At 36.9% G+C, this 13,964-nt stretch overlaps 1 protein-coding gene across 1 annotated transcript; it reads left to right on the top strand.

Moving 5' to 3' along the window:
- Positions 1–11,238: 11,238 nt before the first annotated feature.
- LOC132183964 (bidirectional sugar transporter SWEET1-like) lies at positions 11,239–13,531 on the top strand. Its single transcript, XM_088518597.1, has 6 exons — positions 11,239–11,272; positions 11,390–11,426; positions 12,571–12,666; positions 12,765–13,047; positions 13,147–13,266; positions 13,382–13,531. The coding sequence occupies exons 1-6, from the start codon at positions 11,239–11,241 to the stop codon at positions 13,529–13,531; spliced, it is 720 nt and encodes a 239-aa protein (XP_088374723.1).
- Positions 13,532–13,964: the final 433 nt, after the last annotated feature.

The following is a 13,964-nucleotide window of genomic DNA, read 5'->3' as shown; positions in this document are numbered from 1 at the left end:
TTTATACATAATTGAACACTTGTACAACAAAACTAAATTTAAAAGCCAATGGAGCATATTTTTTTTTTTTTGACATATCCGCACAAGAGGAGACAAGAGGAGGAAAGGAGATTCGAACTAGTGACCTCAATTTCATTATGCGTGGTCCTAGTTGATTGAGCTACTTCTTGGGGACCCAATGAAGCATACTAATGGTTCATTTGGGTCTGCAATTTTAAAAAATGTGATTTTAAAATATGTGATTTGAAAAAGTAATTTTAAAAAATACAGTTAAGAATCTGGCAAAATTGTGGTTCGACCTTTAAAATTGCATTTTAGCCTCTAAAATTGTGTGTTTTCAAAAAAATACGCTCTTACTTGCGATTTGAAAATATAAAAAAATTTGCGTCTTTCGAATCACAATTTTTTAAAAAATGTAATTCCAAACAATCAATAATTGCTAAACCCTAATAAGTACTAACTCAACACTGCCCCACTATCATGATCCCGGATCCTCACCAAACACCAATAGCCAATAAATGTAGAAACAAGTTTCTTTAAAGTCATTGATCTCGAGCCATTTTTAGTGCTCATAATTGACCTTATTGAGCCATTCAAAGAATTGTTAAACAATTAGCTTGCTAAACTGGCAAACTTGAGAAAGACGTTGAACTAATCCATTTATTTATTAATTTTTTTTGAATTGACATCATTTACAGTCTTATTTATCCAAAACAAGTTTCTTTTTACTTACTTTATATGAATTGATTAATTGAATAGAGCAAACTGCAAAAGCATACAATGAGGTAATTAGGTGCAAGCACCTGATCATACATGCCATATTCTTTGTTAAAACCACTTTGAATTACTTTTTAAGATATAATTTGACATTTCACCAACTTCCTCCAATTTCTTAAGGTTAATATAAATTTACTCCCTGAATAATGGTGCAATTTCAATTTATGCAGCAATAGAATGTAGTGGGACCTGAAGTCACGAGAACAGTAATTAAGGGGAACCTTGAATGTGAAATAAACATGCTACTGCTTATAAAAAATAAACATGCTACTACTGCTACTACTGGCACAGTTCCGTACTAAACAAGCATGTTTTTCTTTTCTTTTATTTTATTTTTATAAAAGCATGTTACCAATATATATATATATATATATATATATTTTGTTTTCTTTGTATTCTTCTAAAATCCAGTGACAAAATTTTTGCAGGATTCAAGCGTTAGACATCTTGATTTTTTTAGTAATTGTTTATTGAAAATTCTATATAAAAAACAATAATTAACACCAAAGCCACGAGTTGAGAAAGCGACAGATTTAAAACGTGAGATACCTGGCCAGATTTAGCTGGATTGAGATCGAGGAGGGAAAAGGGGGGAAGAAGTATGCTGGTGGCAGTGATTTAAGATCTTAGTCTAATTATTTTATCGAGCATAGAATTTGATTTTAAAATATAGTCTTGTATAAATATATTGCAACAAGAACTTGAAATTAATAATAGTATTTAATATCATCATGCAAATGATATTTCTGTATACCAATTAATTAATTCTGCATTTTTCGATTGCTTCATTCAAATTGATATATTCATATATTCAATTTTCATAACAAGCCAAGATAGAGGTCTTTGCAGTTTGGGACTTTCATAAAGGAGCTAGAGAAACAATGAATCTAGCTAACAAAAGAAAATGGAATATCGATCGGAAAAGAAGGAAGTAGAAAATTCTGTGGAAAAGGGAGTTAATTTCCAATCATACTGAGTAAATTAACTTGGGCCAAGGAATAAGGACTCCTAATCCCATCATGAACATGGAAAATTAAAAGTAAGATTCTTAAAAATATTAAAAAAATAATAATAAAAAAATGATAAGATTGATTCTGATATATGGTTTAAGAGTGGGATGGGGGAGATTATCAGTTGTCTCTCTTTCTCGTAAATATCCCAAACCTAAAAAAGGTTGTCCCGTCTCATGTAAGTTTGAATGACATCCCTTGATTCACAAGCTTCACATGCATGCTTCGCATGCAAGAATTGGACTTATCACACCTACTCATGTGGAACACTAGATATGGTTCATAGGCACAATGTGAACGACAAATGTGAGCTAAATAGGGTTTATGTTGGGGGTGAATGTCACGTTATGTATGAACACATGTTCTTTTATCTACATATATGTAGACAAAACTAAATTGATCAGCAAGTACGTAATTCTCTTGGTTTGAGAGAGATCTAGAGAGAGAGAGAGAGAGAGAGTTTTTTAGTCAGCGCAAGGGAGAGTCTTTGTAAGATTTGGAAATCGATAAAGAAGTATGGATAAGGAAATTTTGTTGTTTTATAAGAAAAAGAAAACTTTTCCATGACTAAGGAAATGCGGATTCCCGGATTCCCATCTCGATCTCTATATAGGGAATTCGCATTTCCGACAAAAGACAGTTGAGAGGGAATTCACAGGCCGGTATTTAGATTCTCTTTACTTAAATAACTGTAACCAAGCTGTAAGGGTTTATACTTATGTTTGTTCCATATATATATATTGATATTGAAGTTTAAACACACATTAATTAAGGATGGGGCAACGCGGCTTAGATTTGATTTAGAATGTCATTAACTTTGAAAATTTGCTGAGGAAACAAATTGTTTGACGATTTAGACAAACAATTTGCTGAGGAAAATGAGATCCTTTTGTATTTTTAGAAAAAGAAAAAAGAAAAAATTATATGATGATGACCTCTTTCCCGAAAGATGAGAGAAAGTTGACATTTAATCCGATTTAAAATGTAAGTAAGCTAAGACTTGTATTTCTTGGTTTAAGGAAGATGGTTTGACAACATGTTTTTTTTTTTACATTTTTTTTTTTAAGGTAAGGATCGAACCATTAATTTAATAATTTACTGGGTTTTAGATCTGCATGTGGCTGAATTGTCATTAATTGATTTTAATTTTGAACCATTAATAGAGATCACAAATTGCGTTGAGAGAGGATATATAAGAGATATGCTATAGTGCAATAAAAAGACAATTTTAGCTCATAAAAGTCTTAGGTAGCAAGAGGCCACATGCTCATCAGTGGGTGGGGCTACATCAACTACGTATGAAACCTATAACCTTTTGTCACCTTGGACTTTTATGAGCAAAAAATTATTTTTTTATTGTATTATAGCATTTCTCATATATAAACCCCTCTCTAGCTAGCTCGAGAGGAAGAGACACATAGAGGCATGGAACAACAAGTGGAGTGATATTTTGGATAGTCAAAAGTTAAGGAATAATTGGTAGGACTACTCAAGTATCCAGCCGGGGAGATTTGCCATGCACCTTCTTTTTGAAAATTCAGAGAAGATATATAAGAGATATGCTATAGTGCAATAAAAAGACTATTTTTTGCTCATAAAAGTCTTAGGTGGTAAGAGGCCATATGCCCATCAGTGGGTGGGGCTACAGCAACTACGTATGAAATCTATAACCTCTTGTCACCTTGGACTTTTATGGGCAAAAAATTATCTTTTTATTGTATTATAGCATTTCTCATATATAAACCCCTCTCTAGCTAGCTCGAGAGGAAGAGACACATAGAAGCATGGAACAACAAGTGGAGTGATATTTTGGATAGTCAAAAGTTAAGGAATAATTGGTAGGACTACTCAAGTATCCGGCTGGGGAGATTTGCCATGCACCTTCTTTTTGAAAATTCAGAAGGAGCCAAATTAGTTTTAAACTTTGCTTAATTACATATCTTTAATTTTTTTCAAAGAATCTCACTTGAAGATCGAAGCTACCGAAAGCAAGTGCTGTGTAATCACTTGAATGAAAATCATGTCAACTTTCTAGAATGTTTAGTGTACGTTAAATTAGTTTAATGCCTTAATCCACCTTTCCAAATCCCATCACCTAACAATATGCCAATTGATTATAGAGACTTTTGGAATAAATTAGATAATTTTGTGAGGCCATGAAGCAGAATCATCTTGTCATGTAGGGTTATTTGGGGGGACCCATCACCCATGCATGCCTAGCTAGAAGCATCGATCTTTCACAATTAGCTAGTCCAAAACAAAGGGTTGTACGCGTAAGAGTGGGTTCCACGAGATCCCTTAGGATTAATATTATACTTTATAATCATTCCCACTTAATTTGTTCATATTGACACGTTTTATAATTAATGTCTCACAATTTTTCTAAATTAAACCCACATCAACGCACATGGCCAAGCAATTAAATGTAGATAAATGATAAATGATATAATTATTATTTCTGCAAAGGGAAAAATAAAAATAAAGGAGGAGGTAAAAGTAGAAGAGGAAGTATTTGATCGTGATGTCATGTGGGCCATTTTAACATCAATATCGACTTACATAAAGACATATCAAAATCAAAGAATAATTGAGGGAGAGGTGCTAAAGTTCTTCAAGGCAACGTTGCCCTCGAGGGGAGGACTCCTGGTGATCGAGATGCTACTGGCTGAAAGTGGACTATATCCAAGCCAACGTTTGGCCACATATATATAGAACAGGACCAAGCATTTATAATGCAAATTGTACATTCATTTAGCTGGATAAAATAATAAAATTAATTGTGGACTCAACTTCACCTATATATCATAAATGATCAGGCTGCTCTATTTATCATTGATTCTTTTCATTTGGTCCATTTTGAAGTGTCCTATGACCAGGGTAACTCTGCATTGAAGATTAAAACAAGGGTAGTCAAAATTTATTTATTTCTTCCTTCTTCGATCTCCTCCTTATCCTTCTTCTTTTATTTTTTGTTAAAAGATCTTTAAAAAAAAAAAAAAAAAATAGACCCTCCTCTTTCCCTTTTCAAAGCTTTGGAAGTTCCCAATATTAATGCATGTGTTTGATGAATTGAGGAAAGGAATAAATGCATTTGAAGGAGATCTGTACATTTGATCCTTTCCCAGCTCATATGTACAATAAATTCCGTAGCTGAATTTGGTCAAACATATTGCTTTATCGGCACCAAAATAATGAGCATTGTTAAGTATGACTTGAATTAAAAGTCATGGTGGGACCCAATATTTTGTCTCCTTCTTCAAGTAGGAGAGGTTTTTTGGTTCAACCGGTTTACTCCTTTTGGGTTTAGGAGACTTTTGTCCAAGTTTGATTTGGAGTCCTTCTCCTATGTGTAATTGGACTCCTTGTTTGATTTATAGTAGGAGTCCTAGACCAACATGTAAAAGGAGAGTTAAAGCTTCTATATAAGGAACAAAGCACAAGGTGAATTTGTGTGTGCAAAAAACGTGAAGTACCAAAGGGAGGAGAAAAAAGATAGAATTTGAGAGAAGGAGGTACAAGGGCAGCAAGGGTGTTTTCTTCTTGGTGGTTTTTGGAGGAGCCAAAAACAAGTGATTAGAAGAAAAAGGGTGCTGCAGAGTGAGAGAAGAAAATAGAGATCAGTCGCCATCCGTTCCAGCAAAAGAAGAGTTTGTACATCTGTCTTTTGTATTCTATTTTGGGAATAATCTTTCTTGTGTGATAGTGAGATTTGGGTGTATTGGGGCTTTGGGATCTGAGTGATTTTTCTTTCTACTATTTTTGTACTCATCTTTTGATAGTGGATTTTCTCCGGGTCGTCTCCGCCAGTGGATGTAGGCTTGTTAAGCCGAACCACTTAAATCTTTGTGTCGTGTGTGATTTGATTGCCTAATCTTTGTTATTCCGCATTCTTCTTATTTTTCGCATCTCACGAGTCTTGGGAAATAGGATTAATTTCCTAACAACTGGTATCAGAGCTGTTGGTTCGAGTGGGAGCGATGGCAGGTGAAGAAGGAAAGATGGGAATCGAGAAATTCGACGGCAAAGATTTTGGGTTTTGGAAGGTACAGATTGAAGATATTCTTTATGGGAAGGATCTTCATCAACCTCTTTTGGAAGAACAACCCGACGACATGGATGATAGCGAGTGGGCTCTGCTTGATCGTAAAGCCCTAGCAGTTATCAGGTTATCACTGTCAAAATCAGTTGCACACAACGTTGTAAAGGAGAAGACCACAGCAGGTCTAATGGCGGCTTTGTCAAGCATGTATGAGAAGCCGTCGGCTAACAACAAGGTGCATCTGATGAAGAAATTGTTCAACCTAAAGATGGCGGAAGGAGCTTCGGTGGCACATCATCTCAATGAGTTCAACACCATCACAAATCAATTATCCTCGGTGGAAATTAATTTTGATGATGAGGTTCGCGCGTTGATCGTCTTGGCAACTTTGCCAAATAGCTGGGAAGCAGTGAGGATGGCTGTGAGTAACTCTGTAGGAAAGAGTAAACTGAGCTATGAAGACGTCAGAGATTTGATTCTCAGTGAAGAGGTTCGCAGAAGAGATGCGGGTGAAGCCTCTTGTTCTGGTGCTGCTTTAAACCTCGAGACTTGGGGCAGAGGACAAGATAGAAACTCTGGTCAAGGCAGATCAAATTCCAGAAAAGGGAGAAGCAAATTTAGATTCGACCGACAACCTGAGTGTTGGAACTGTGGCAAGACTGGCCACTACAAGAAGAATTGCAGGGAACTGCGAAAGGAGACTGAGAATGATTATGCAAACATAGTGACAGAAGAAGTATATGATGCCCTACTTCTTTCTGTTGACAGTCCCCTTGATTCTTGGGTCTTAGACTCAGGAGTATCTTTTCATACGACAGCGATCCGTGAAATTCTCGAGAACTATGTTGCTGGAGATTTCGGGAAGGTGTATTTGGCTGACGGAACGGCGCTGGATGTTGTGGGCCTAGGCGATGTTCGCATTAGAGTTCACAGTGACTCGGTATGGAAGCTGCAAAAGGTCAGGCATGTTCCGGAGCTGAAAAAGAATCTGATTTCAGTGGGACAGCTTGATGAGGAAGGGCATTCTATTTATTTCCACGGTGGAAAGTGGAAGGTCAGCAAGGGAGCTAGGATTTTGGCTCGTGGTCATAAAACAAATACTCTCTATATGACCACGAACAGCAAGGATACAGATGCTGTTGTAGATACGACTGCTGACTCAAAACTATGGCACCTAAGGCTTGGGCACATGAGCGAGAAAGAGATTAAGGTACTTATGTCAAAAGGGAAACTACTGGGGTTGAAGTCAGTTGATTCTGATTTGTGTAAAGGCTGCATCCTAGGGAAGCAGAAGAAGGTGAGTTTCGCGGAAGTTGGCAAAGCACCTAATCTTGGAAAGCTGGAGCTGGTACACACGGATTTGTGGGGTCCCGCACCAGTGGCATCTCTTGGAGGCTCGCGGTATTACATCACATTTATTGATGACTCAAGCAGGAAGGTATGGGTTTATTTCTTGAAAAGTAAATCTGATGTATTTGAGACTTTTAAGAAATGGAAGGCCATGGTTGAGACTGAAACGGGCTTGAAGCTCAAGCGTTTGAGATCAGACAATGGAGGAGAATACGAAGACAGGGGGTTTAAACAGTTTTGTGCAGTGAATGAGATTAGAATGGAGAAAACTATCCCAGGAATGCCGCAGCAGAATGGCGTGGCTGAGTGCATGAATAGAACTCTCAATGAGCGTGCTAGGAGTATGAGGTTGCATGCTGGGTTACCAAAGACTTTCTGGGCTGATGCAGTGAGCACTGCTGCATACCTGATAAATAGGGGGTCTTCCGTTCCCCTGAGCCATAGACTACCGGAAGAAGTCTGGAGTGGAAAAGAGGTAAATCTTTCACATCTGAAAGTTTTTGGTTGTGCTTCGTATGTCCATGTTGAGTCTGATGCTATGAGTAAATTAGATGGTAAATCTAGTAAGTGTTTCTTCATTGGATATGGAGATGAGACATTCGGTTATCGATTTTGGGATGATCAAAATCGGAAGATCATTAGAAGTCGGAATGTGACTTTTAACGAGTGTGCTATGTACAAGGATGGGTCAAGTGCAGAACCTGAAGTTACAGAGCAGGAACCGAAGAAGTCTGAGTTTGTTAACTTAGATGATCTTTCTGAAAGTACAGTGCAGAAAGAGAAACAATTCGTGGAGGTGGAGCTTGATAAACAGTGTTCACTCACGGATGAATGTGATGACAGAAAATCTTCAAGAAACTTACAGCACCGGGAAGAGTCTTTTTCTTTAGCAAGAGGCAAAGAGAAACAGGATCGAAAAGCAACAAAGAGGTATGGCTTTGAGGATATGATTTCTTTTGCTCGAGCAGCTAGTAGTGGAGATCCATCGTCTGTTCAGAATGGTACGCTGAAAGAGGTAGAGTCACTACGGAATGGTAAAGCTTGTGAATCGGCAGAATTACTCAAGAGAAAGAAGGCTAAAGGGTGCAGATGGGTCTACAGGAAGAAAAAGTCATCGGAGAAAGCTGTACGGTCGACGGGGCTGATAGGGAGGCATGGTGTTATGTCTAAACCAAGTCCTATGCTCAAGTTCAAGAGGCACTTGGACTTGAGTGACACTTGTGGAGTGTGATTGCCCTTAGGGGCTGAGGCGGAGACAATCGGACGAGACACGTTTTGGTAGACTTGATGGGATTCAAGTCAAGGTGGAGATTGTTAAGTATGACTTGAATTAAAAGTCATGGTGGGACCCAATATTTTGTCTCCTTCTTCAAGTAGGAGAGGTTTTTTGGTTCAACCGGTTTACTCCTTTTGGGTTTAGGAGACTTTTGTCCAAGTTTGATTTGGAGTCCTTCTCCTATGTGTAATTGGACTCCTTGTTTGATTTATAGTAAGAGTCCTAGACCAACATGTAAAAGGAGAGTTAAAGCTTCTATATAAGGAACAAAGCACAAGGTGAATTTGTGTGTGCAAAAAACGTGAAGTACCAAAGGGAGGAGAAAAAAGATAGAATTTGAGAGAAGGAGGTACAAGGGCAGCAAGGGTGTTTTCTTCTTGGTGGTTTTTGGAGGAGCCAAAAACAAGTGATTAGAAGAAAAAGGGTGCTGCAGAGTGAGAGAAGAAAATAGAGATCAGTCGCCATCCGTTCCAGCAAAAGAAGAGTTTGTACATCTGTCTTTTGTATTCTATTTTGGGAATAATCTTTCTTGTGTGATAGTGAGATTTGGGTGTATTGGGGCTTTGGGATCTGAGTGATTTTTCTTTCTACTATTTTTGTACTCATCTTTTGATAGTGGATTTTCTCCGGGTCGTCTCCGCCAGTGGATGTAGGCTTGTTAAGCCGAACCACTTAAATCTTTGTGTCGTGTGTGATTTGATTGCCTAATCTTTGTTATTCCGCATTCTTCTTATTTTTCGCATCTCACGAGTCTTGGGAAATAGGATTAATTTCCTAACAAGCATTAGATACAAGTAATCGGAAGAACCATAACATCGTATACAAGTAACTGCATGTCTTTGTATATGCTTTCGGTTTGATTGATTGATTAAATTAAACTCTAAAGAACTCTATTTTAGAGTATTCCTGGTACGTACTGAAGGTAGACAACATCGGAAGACATTGAACCCACCCATTAATCTAACGTACTCTAGCCCTAAAATAAGGGCAGTAAAAAGGAAAAAGAAGAAGAAATATTACTTGTTGTTAGGTTTTATGTGTCAAAACATGGTATTTGGATTTAGTGTTGAGTTAAGATTAAGTTGGTTTAAAAGTCGGTCTAAAACATAAAGAATTTAAGTTATAAATGCAGTTTAACATAGGCTAGTTAGAGTACAACGACCATATATTTCAACTCAGACATCATATGAAAGAAAGCTAAGAGAGCTTTAACTTTTCGATGTTTAGTACGTCAAAATTAACGGGCTATCAACAAAAGTCTTGAAATCTAGTACTCAATTAGTTTTACCTTACCTCTATGTAAGGCTATTGAGGAAAGAATTTCCATGAGAGAGACTATAGAGAGGCAACTGTAGCACCCCTACCTCAAGCATAAGAAAGTCCATAGGCAAGCCCAAAGTAATGGGCTTAGAATGAGAATGCTTGTTAGTTGGGCTTTACTTATATTAGAAAATGGATCAAAAGCCATAAATACGTTTATAAAAATTTTAATTTTTAATGCAATACATGGTTTAATGGTTTAAATGGGGTGACAGTGACACTCAGGGCATGGGTCGTTCAAAGCTCCTTAGGGAATAAAAGCTCCTAATTTGTAGTTATTTTATTTAAGGGAAAAATCATATTTAGTCAGGTTTTTATGTGACTAAATTAGGTTTTCAATTTCAAGAATAAAGTCTTTAGGTTTTACCTTATGAGTTGACATAGTGGTCGAGGCTTGTGGTATTTAGAAGTATCAACCATTACAGTCAAAGTTTGAGACTTGCTAAGTGCAAACTTTCCCTTAGAACCATACTCTTTGGTGTAAAAAGTCAACGATTTATTATAATTCGTGTAGAGAAACTTTCGAGAGTGTAATGCACGAGTTTCGAAGTTTACTCTGCAGGGGTTGGTTCGAAAGACTCTCCCTTGTCAAGATTTTCCTGTCTCGACTCAAAGTAGTTAATTGGAAATTCGATTCCCTTGAAGTGGCCAATTATCCCTTTACTTTTGATTTATAATCCTATCATTTTCATTATACTTTCAATTATATGGACATTTTTTGTTTTTATTTTTGCTGAGTTTGGCATTCTTTTTTTCTTTTTTCTTTTTCTTTTTTTTTGGGTTTTTTTTTTTTTTTTTTTTACAGGTACATGGGCAATCTAAATCTAGCATCACAATCATGTTTTATTGCCTTCTATTTTACAAGGTAATTTTTTTTTTAAAAAAAAAAAAAAAATCTTAATCAACTAGTAAAAAAATTGGTGAAAGTACATTCATCTTTACTAATCATTAAAGAACACAAACATATAAAAGTACTTGCCAGTTGCCATCAAGGTACTACGAGTTGTTGTTTTAACTTTTTTTTTTTTTTTTTTCTTCTCTATTTTTAATGATTAAACGCATTGTTTAATCCTCATAAATAACCCCTCGTCCCAACCACGGAACACGTCCTTTGACAAACAGCTTCTCTAAAGAATTTTTTTCTTCTCTGTACTTTTCATTGATTAAACGCTTTGTTTTATTCCCATAAATAACTTAACCCCTCGCCTCAACCATGGAACACGTCCTTTCTCTCATAATAATGGGTTAAAATATGGTGACCTCTAGGCTCTATCCCTAATACCACATTAAGTCACCTTAATTATTTTGTTACCAGAAAACATCTGCGCGCTTCAAGTGTTACTTTGTGATTCTCTTTCCATATAAACCCACCTGCTTCCCGGCCATTGCCATTGGCAGAGAAACGTTCCTCATCTGGGTTCTCTGTGATCTTGTTTCGAGAGTCGGTGGAAAGTATAATGAAGACAATGTATATTGCGCATTTCTTGTTCGGAATCTTTGGTTGGTTTTCAGTTTCTCCGAAATGTTTTTTTTTTTTTTTTTTGTTCTCTTGCTTCATTTTATCTGTTGAAGTTGTTGGACTAATGGTTCCTCTGTTTCTTTCTCTTTGGCCACAAGGAAACGCTACTGCCATGTTCCTCTTCCTGGCCCCAATGTATGAATAACGTCTGAGAATCACCCCTCTCTCTCTCTCTCTGAATTTCTTTTAAGTCTTATAAATTTTTCTTTAAATTACATTTTGGTCACATAATTATTTCATAAGGTTGGCGTGACAGTCACCCCGGAGTAACCAACCCATGAAACCAATTGACTAAAAAAAAATTCGTATGTTGTATAGGAAAAGTACACTTATAACCCATGTAATTAATGACTTAAACATATGCAAACAGACAAGCACCCCCCCACTTGCCTCCTGCACAACAAACTGCTCGATCTAGCGAGCTTTTTACTGGGCAATCTTTCTTCTTGATCTCCTTACTTACCTACCGGTAGACTTCAATTGGTTGATGACGACGAAAGTGCAGTTTGAATGACAAACTCCAAGAGAATTTGACAAAGTACATAATGTCTCAACAAAATTTCTCTTGCCACTGACAAAGAACAACAGCTAATTAATTAAGCACTGTCTCTTATGGCTTGAAAAAACTTGAGCCATCTTCTAATCGTGCCTAGACATCTTTCTAAAGAGCAAGCTAGGATGAAAAACCCTAGCACTCCATGTGAAAAACCTTCAAAACCAAGCTAGTCTTCAAGCATGTCAAAATGTACGCGTAAATAGTTCCGTCAAGACATCTCTAAGATTGTAAGTGCATGTCTTAGCATCAATTTTCCAAAGGTGTCAGGATGTAAAACAAACAAAAATATCTCTAAAGTACATCGATCTACCAAACCTCTCATACTTATCTCTCATCCCAACCTCATATCACTAGGATGATGTGGTAGTACCCATCAACCATTGAAGTTTTTCATTTTTAATAAAGGCTGATTCAGTGGCTGATGAGCATATATGGGAGTAAAATAAGAGATGCGTAAATATGTTGTATTACTTTCTTTGAGTAGGCGAACACTAAAAATCTAACAACTAACTATAAGATAAAAATGGGGTATATAACATTACGCTATTCTGGTTTATTTGATTAAATGTTGTACAATTTTTTCCACTCTCTTTCCTTGTAACCAGTTGGCACTATATTTTCAATTATCTGCTCAATCTGACATACAATTCCAGAACAATAATTTTATTTTATTTTATTTTTTTTGAAAAACAAAATCCTGAAAACTTTTGGCACTTATCGTAGGATTACTTTTAAGAGGTTCATATGGCACAAGTCCACAGAACAGTTTTCCGGCGTTCCATACCTGATGACCTTGCTCAGCTGCCTCCTTTTCGGATGGTGACCTAAGCTTCTTACTACAAATGATTTCAATTTATATATATATATTGTTGTTGGTGTTTGTGTCATTCGTTTTCCGGGCTTATTACAAATAACAGGTATGGGCTTCCATTTGTGTCCCCACACAACCGTTTAGTATCAACAATCAGTGGCAGTACTGGAGCAGCAATCGAGTTCACATACGTCGTGATATTCATCATATATACGCCAAAGAAAGAGAAGGCTAAGATTTTGGGGATCCTGACGTTTGTGCTCACTGTGTTCTCCATCGTGGCCTTAGTGTCTCTCTTTGCCCTACATGGCGACACTAGGAAACTCTTTTGTGGCATTGCTGCTACCATATTCACCATCATCATGTATGCCTCACCTCTATTAATTGTGGTAAGTTATTTCATGAACTTCATATCTTTCTCTCTGAATGATATCTCAATTTAATTAATTAGTTTTATATCTATTTGGGTTCCAAATGTACATATGCAGGGGACAGTGACTAGAACCAAGAGTGTGGAATTCATGCCATTCTTCCTGTCCCTGTTTGTGTTCTTGTCCGGCACTTCCTGGCTTATCTTTGGTCTCCTCGGTCATGACCCTTTTGTTGCTGTAAGTTTATGAAATGAAATTGATCGCTAAAGTTCCAATATCTGTTCCAATTAATTAAAGCAAGTGTCTAGGTGTCCTAATTTGATGGAAATGTGTAATGCTGCTACTGCTGCAGGTGTCCAATGGATTCGGGTGCGGCCTGGTGGCCATGCAACTGATGTTGTATTTCATCTACCGTGACAACAAGAAATCCACTACTCCTGAAGAATCTGTGGAGATGGGTCTTCCTAAGCCTCATCACGTACACCAAGAGAGGCACGACTAGCCATATGACACACACACACACTGTTCATATCATTTTCACTAATCCTGTTTTTGGTATCAAATTTCCCTTTGTATAAGTTATATGACAACGCCATGAGAGATGGTGGATTGTGTACGAACAAAAAATAAGATATTTCCGTGAATCTTTTATGGTTTTTTTTGGGTGATTTTAACTTTTAAGCCCATCTGTAACAGTCTCCTTCATCAACTGCTACCTTAACATCAGTGTCTCATGGTGATATAACTCAAACCCACATAAAAGAAATCAAATCCCATTGATTACACAAAGGAAATTCAACCATTACAGCAAGAGAGACACAAATCAGAGAAGGCAAACGTGCGCACTAACGTCTTGACTCTTGAGCATTCATGTTTTGATACCTGCAGCGAACATACTTGTGATTCTTTTTTCTGTATAATTTATAAACCCACAA

Source organism: Corylus avellana, chromosome 7, assembly GCF_965113065.1.
Source record: "Corylus avellana chromosome 7, dhCorAvel1.hap1.2, whole genome shotgun sequence".
Taxonomy (NCBI): domain Eukaryota; kingdom Viridiplantae; phylum Streptophyta; class Magnoliopsida; order Fagales; family Betulaceae; genus Corylus; species Corylus avellana.
Note: the sequence above shows the minus strand (reverse complement) of the source record. Positions and strands in the feature narration are given on the sequence as shown.